The sequence below is a fragment of the Littorina saxatilis genome, linkage group LG5 (assembly GCF_037325665.1).
Source record: "Littorina saxatilis isolate snail1 linkage group LG5, US_GU_Lsax_2.0, whole genome shotgun sequence".
In the NCBI taxonomy this organism is placed as follows: domain Eukaryota; kingdom Metazoa; phylum Mollusca; class Gastropoda; order Littorinimorpha; family Littorinidae; genus Littorina; species Littorina saxatilis.
This window is the reverse complement of record NC_090249.1, coordinates 6,767,645-6,775,144: the sequence shown is the minus strand read 5'-3', so window position 1 is coordinate 6,775,144 and position 7,500 is coordinate 6,767,645. Positions and strand designations below refer to the sequence as shown.

Genomic DNA, 7,500 nt, shown 5'->3' with positions numbered 1-7,500 from the left:
AAACAATCCAAATTTACGTTCATCTTATTCTCCATCATTTTCTGATTCCAAAAACATATACATATGTTATATTTGGATTAAAAACAAGCTCTGAAAATTAAAAATATAAAAATTATGATCAAAATTAAATTTTCGAAATCAATTTAATAACACTTTGATCTTATTCCTTGTCGGTTCCTGATTCCAAAAACATAGATATGATATGTTTGGATTGAAAACACGCTCAGAAAGTTAAAACGAAGAGAGGTACAGAAAAGCGTGCTATCCTTCTCAGCGCAACTACTACCCCGCTCTTCTTGTCAATTTTACTGCCTTTGCCACGAGCGGTGGACTGACGATGCTACGAGTATACGGTCTTGCTGAAAAATTGCATTGCGTTCAGTTTCATTCTATGAGTTCGACAGCTTGACTAAATGTTGTATTTTCGCCTTACGCGACTTGTTTTTTGTTGTGGTGTCTTTCACGTCCGCTAAGTAGAACATACAAAGGATTCCTAGGAAACAGGGCACTGACTGTACCCTGTCAAGCGTCAGCGTTCAGGTTTTTTTTCTCGACCAGAGTATTTTTAGAAACGTATGTCATATAAGCCTATTTATTTGTAAACTGTTTGTATGAAGACGATTTTGCCAGTTTTAGAGTACAATCAAGGGTTGTTGGTCATTGCATCACCTCCCTCCCCTCGCCTCAGCCACCCCACCCCCACCCCCCTCTATCCCCTCTCATCCTCCTGTCACGTTTACCCCCCTCCCCGCCACCTCCCACTGTAGAGATTGTCACGCACAGGTAGCTTCCTTCTCTTGTAAACAATCACGTTGTCGATAATAGATCTGTTTAGGATTTTAAACGGAGACTAAAGCATCCTCGAACTCAAACCTAGCAAGGACAAGGTCAACAGCTTCATGCAAAGAGTGTGAATTGATTGGTTTTATTAATTCTGTAATTGTCACCTATGTCAATATAGTTTGTCATCATTTTCACGAGTTTTCATTCACAAACACCTGGGAAATAAATCTCATGTTCCCCACGCAATAAATCGAGGTAGTGAATGGGTTTGAGCTTTTAGGTGAAACGTGGATTGTCAAAGTAAAAGCCAATCAGGCTGATTGTTTGATGTGTGGAACCATCGCGGCTTTGGATTTGTGTTTCCGAGGACAACGATTGAAAGCATTCACTCTCAAAGACCCAATCAATGTTGATAATTACCGCGGCGACTCATGGTCAATTTGCAACTTATCTCTGTAATCGCAAAATCCACAACGAAAAGTCATAAACACTTAAAAAGAAAAGAAATATGCTCAACACTTACTGAACTCACACGTATGATCGCAGCTCTGTACATTTTCAGACTAGAAGAAAAGCGTCAACAAGCTCCGTTTGACGTCACATACAAGGTTGACGTGTTATCTCGAGCTACTGTGACGATGCTTTGTGGCCCGGAGTTGGATTCTAAAAATTCGTCTCCCTGTGGGTTATTGTGCATTTTGTTGCACAACCAAAATGATGACAAAAACGATGTTTGGTGGCTTGTCGTCAGACCAGCATTTTGTTGTTGGTCCTCGGGGAGCATATCGCCTTTTGTCTCATATTTATCAACCGCGGCCTTCGGCCTTTGTCGATAAAGATGAAACAAAAGACGATATGGTCCCCTTGAACCAACAAAAAAGCTGGTCTGTCAACAAGCCACCAAACATCTTATAATATTCAGGTAAAACAAATTCCTACCAGTACGGAAAGAAGCCGGACTGTTGACGTTTGGCAGGTGTCAAAATGCAAACATGTTCATAGGCCAAGAAAATATTCAATGTTTCCGATTCTCCGACCGACCAAATGTGGCCCTTATTTTGTTTGTTTGTTTGTTTGCTTAACGCCCAGCCGACCACGAAGGGCCATATCAGGGCGGTGCTGCTTTGACATATAACGTGCGCCACACACAAGACAGAAGTCGCAGCACAGGCTTCATGTCTCACCCAGTCACATTATTCTGACACCGGACCAACCAGTCCTAGCACTAACCCCATAATGCCAGACGCCAGGCGGAGCAGCCACTAGATTGCCAATTTTAAAGTCGTAGGTATGACCCGGCCGGGGTTCGAACCCACGACCTCCCGATCACGGGGCGGACGCCTTACCACTAGGCCACCGTGCCGGTGTGTGGCCCTTATGAGCCTAGGACTTTTTTGACCCTTCGAAAAAAAAGTAATAATAATAATAATAATCACAAAACTCGAATGTGCAGACTTTACAAGGAACGTTACTCTTCTCTGACATCAAGGGAACGCAGCTCGCACGTTTATGGAAAATAAAAAGACACATTCGCCTGTGTAAATAAAAAACAAACTTCAATCAAAAACAAAAACAAAAGTCGCGTAAGGCGAAATAACAACATTTAGTCAAGCTGTCGAAGTCACAGAATGAAACTGAACGCACTGCTTTTTTCACCAAGACCACATACTCGTAGTTTCGTCAGTCCACCGCTCGTGGCAAAGGCAGTGAAATCGACAAGCCATGCAGAATAGTGCGGTAGTGGTCGCGCTGAGCAGGATAACACCCTTTTCTGTATGTCTATTCTTTTTAGCTTACTGAGTTTATTTTTAATCCAAACACATCATATCTATTATGTTTTTGGAATCAGGGACCGACAAGGAATAAGATGAAATTGTTTTTAAATCGATTTCGGAAAATTAATTTTAATCATAATTTTCATATTTTTAATTTTCAGAGCTTGTTTGTAATCCAAATATAACATATGTATATGTTTTTGGAATCAGAAAATGACGAAGAATAAGATGAAATTGTTTTTGGTTCGTTAAAAAAAAAAATAATAATAATGACAAGTTTCCGATTTTTAATGACCAAGTTCATTAATTATTTTTTAAGCCACCAAGCTGAAATGCAATACCAAAGTCCGGCCTTCGTCGAAGATTGCTTGGTCAAAATTTCAATTAATTTGATTGAAAAATGAGGGTGTGACAATGCCGCCTCAACTTTTACAAAAAGCCGGATATGACGTCAACAAAGACATTTATCGAAAAAATAAAAAAAATGTCCGGGGATATCATTCCCAGGAACTCTCATGTTAAATTTCATAAATATCGGTCTAGTAGTTTAGTCTGAATCGCTCTACACACGCACAGACAGACAGACAGACAGACAGACAGACACACACGCACACACACACACACACACACACACACACACACACACACACACACACACACACACACACACACACACACACATACACCACGACCCTCGTCTCGATTCCCCCTCTATGTTAAAACATTTAGTCTTCTTCTTCTTCTTCTGCGTTCGATGAAAACATTTAGTCAAAACTTGACTAAATGTAAACAAGTCGCGTAAGGCGAAAATACAATATTTAGTCAAGTAGCTGTCGAACTCACAGAATGAAACTGAACGCAATGCCATTTTTCAGCAAGACCGTATACTCGTAGCATCGTCAGTCCACCGCTCATGGCAAAGGCAGTGAAATGGACAAGAAGAGCGGGGTAGTAGTTGCGCTAAGAAGGATAGCACGCTTTTCTGTACCTCTCTTTGTTTTAACTTTCTGAGCGTGTTTTTAATCCAAACATATCATATCTATATGTTTTTGGAATCAGGAACCGACAAGGAATAAGATGAAAGTGTTTTTAAATTGATTTCGACAATTTAATTTTGATAATAATTTTTATATATTTAATTTTCAGAGCTTGTTTTTAATCCAAATATAACATATTTATATGTTTTTGGAATCAGAAAATGATGGAGAATAAGATGAACGTAAATTGGGATCGTTTTATAAATTTTTATTTTTTTTTTACAATTTTCAGATTTTTAATGACCAAAGTCATTTATTAATTTTTAAGCCACCAAGCTGAAATGCAATACCGAAGTCCGGACTTCGTCGAAGATTACTTGACCAAAATTTCAACCAATTTGGTTGAAAAATGAGGGCGTGACAGTGCCGCCTCAACTTTCACGAAAAGCCGGATATGACGTCATCAAAGACATTTATCAAAAAAATGAAAAAAACCTTCGGGGATTTCATACCCAGGAACTCTCAGGTCAAATTTCATAAAGATCGGTCCAGTAGTTTAGTCTGAATCGCTCTACACACACACACAGACAGACACACACACGCACATACACCACGACCCTCGTTTCGATTCCCCCTCGATGTTAAAATATTTAGTCAAAACTTGACTAAATATAACAAGTCGCGTAAGGCGAAAATACAACATTTAGTCAAGTAGCTGTCGAACTCACAGAATGAAACTGAACGCAATGCAACGCAGCAAGACCGTATACTCGTAGCATCGTCAGTCCACCGCTCACGGCATAGGCAGTGAAATTGACAAGAAGAGCGGGGTAGTAGTTGCGCTGGGAAGGATAGCACGCTTTTCTGTACCTCTCAAATTTCATAAAGATCGGTCCAGTAGTTTAGTCTGAATCGCTGTACACACACACACACACACACACACACACACACACACAGACACACACACACACACACACACACACACCACAACCCTCGTCTCGATTCCCCCTCTATGTTAAAATATTTAGTCAAAACTTGACTAAATGTAAAAAAGAAGGAACCGATCTACCGACTTTTTTTTGCCATGTCTTCAGAAACAACTAAATTATTCTTGGCCGTGTCACAATTTCTTCACACATGTTTTTTGTGTGGTGTACACGGTCGCCGACTCGAGAAAGATGGTTCTCTTAAGTAAGTAATTGTGAAAGACGCTGCCTACGCTTGCTCTTTTAAATTGATCGTCCCTTGATAAGGTTATAATGCCTAAGGGTATAATGCCTAAGGGGAGTCAAATGTGTGTCAGGAATTATTTTTGTTGGAAATGTGAGTGGGCCGAAGTGGGTGAAATTTGAGCTTCTAGATGTCCTGACATAAATGCACCGTCTAATGCGATTGTAGGCGCTACTGGCAGTTCAAGCCAGATTTCGAATTGTGAAATGAGGGCCACGTGGGAATGGAGGGCAGGTGGTGGTCGTTGTGTATTTATAAACCTGGCGTTCAAATGCGTCCACCTCGTTTGTAATGTATCACAAATTGAAATGTATGTACAACACAAAACACACAGAGACACAAGCACGCACGCACGCATGCACGCACGCACGCACGCACGCACGCACACACACGCACACATACACACACACACACACACATACACACACACACGCACACCGACACACACGCACACCGACACACACGCACACCGACACACACGCACGCGCGCGCGCGCGTCTAGGAGGAACTCTGACTGTGTTAAATGTCATATTTTTGTCAAAAATACAAGTAACGTATTATCTCCCAATTTTTCATTTTTTTCACTGGAGTGCGAGTAGAAATATCCTCACAAAGGTGTTGTGATAGCATGGGAATATAGCATGGGAATATCGGTGAACATGCACACCGTAAAATGTCTAATGTTTCCAAATTTTCCACAGACAAAGTGCGAGCCGTTCTGGCCAGAGGAGTGTACAACTTCCCATTGTCCCCACTATTTTCACAGTCAAAGTGCTAGCAGTTCTGGTACTGATTGGGAACATCACCATAAATATTAATTTTTCCTCTTTTTTTTGCACAGAAAAAGTGCGAGCAGTTCTGGTACTGATTGGGAACATCACCTTAAATATTAATTTTTCCCCTTTTTTTGCACAGAAAAAGTGCGAGCAGTTCTGGTACTGATTGGGAACATCACCATAAATATTAATTTTTCCTCTTTTTTTGCACAGAAAAAGTGCGAGCAGTTCTGGTACTGATTGGGAACATCACCATAGATATACATTTTTCCTCTTTTTTTTTGCACAGAAAAAGTGCGAGCAGTTCTGGTACTGATTGGGAACGTCACCATAAATATTAATTTTTCCTCTTTTTTTGCACAGAAAAAGTGCGAGCAGTTCGGGTACTGATTGTAAACATCACCATAAATATTAATTTTTCCTCTTTTTTTGCACAGAAAAAGTGCGAGCAGTTCTGCTACTGATTGGGAACATCACCACAAATATTAATGTTTCCTCTTTTTTTGCACAGAAAAAGTGCGAGCAGATCTGGTACTGATTGGGAACATCACCATAAATATTAATTTTTCCTCTTTTTTTCCACAGAAAAAGTGCGAGCAGTTCTGGTACTGATTGGGAACATCACCATTAATATTAATTTTTCCTCTTTTTCTGCACAGAAAAAGTGCGAGCAGTTCTGGTACTGATTGGGAACGTCACCATAAATATTAATTTTTCCTCTTTTTTTGCACAGAAAAAGTGCGAGCAGTTCTGGTACTGATTGGGAACATCACCATAAATATTAATTTTTCCTCTTTTTTTGCACAGAAAAAGTGCGAGCAATACTGGCCGGAGGAGGGGTGCGAGGAGTATGGGGATATCAGTGTACAGCTTCTCGATGTCGAGGAGCTACCCGACTTTACCATCAGAACTTTCTTACTTAGCAAGGTAAGTGTGTATGATTGAATGTTTTTGTTCGTGTGGGGATGGTCATTGATTCTGTTCTTATTTGTAACAAAAGAGATGCGCATTTAGTACTTTTCATCGGAGAGAGAAGTGGATGGCGAGGGTGGGTGATAGATAAGGGAATGAATCTAACAATACAAAATGTGAAGGCGACGGAAAGAAATCTAAGCTAAATAGATAAATGCTTTCAGATAAACACACGCATGCACATACGCACGTACGCAACCACGCACCCCCCCCCCCCCCCCCCACCACCAACACACACAAGAATCCAACTTTGATAGTGTCTTTCACTGTCATCCCAATATGGGATACTTTTGCGCGTATCAATGGAGGCTTTGACGAATTACGGACCCCTACAATGGAAGCGTTACCTTCACCCATAAATTAAACTAACCAGTGATTCTTCTGGTCCGCCAAGGCCGCGGAAGCTATTTAAAGCTATTAGGGACATTAACACGTGATGGGTTTTTTTTTTGGCTTTTTTTTTTTTTTTACAGTATTTTGTTCAATATGTTTGGATATTTTATGTTTGACCTATGCTGGATATAAGCTTTATAATGTAGTACAACCCTTCTTTCAAATTAATGTTAAACATGTATATGTATATATGTGCAGTTGGAATATGTGTCTGCAGCATAAAATAATATAAACACACATTAAGTACATAAAGACAGCCATACATTATGATGCGAATATTATTTTTAAAAAGATCAATATATGATGACATATGATCATTTTGATGCTGCACATGTTGACACGTATATTTTTTTCACGTATGACTATTTTTAGTCCTTTTGTATAATGTAAAAGTTTTTCTGAACCGCATGTAAATGAGAGAGTATTGTGTGCTAACAGAAAATACAGTTACCATGTTTGTTATCTTGTGTTTTATTAATTGCATAAAATTTAAATTAAAAAAAAATTAAAAAAGTACATAATGGCATTTTCATTAAACATAGATCTATGTAAGACTTCGAGTTAATGTATTGAAAAAAACAGTCTCCCTTTGTC

General features: G+C 39.6%; 1 protein-coding gene and 1 long non-coding RNA gene across 2 annotated transcripts in view; both read left to right on the top strand.

Moving 5' to 3' along the window:
* Positions 1-7,500, top strand: part of LOC138966208 (uncharacterized) — a 349,546-nt gene that overhangs the window by 238,304 nt on the left and 103,742 nt on the right. The window lies entirely within an intron of this gene.
* LOC138965922 (receptor-type tyrosine-protein phosphatase epsilon-like) overlaps positions 1-7,500 on the top strand; it is a 103,492-nt gene that overhangs the window by 41,345 nt on the left and 54,647 nt on the right. The window contains exon 13 of the mRNA XM_070338002.1: positions 6,349-6,468. Within this exon, the coding sequence (XP_070194103.1) occupies positions 6,349-6,468 (120 nt within the window). The remainder of the gene's footprint in view (positions 1-6,348; positions 6,469-7,500) is intronic.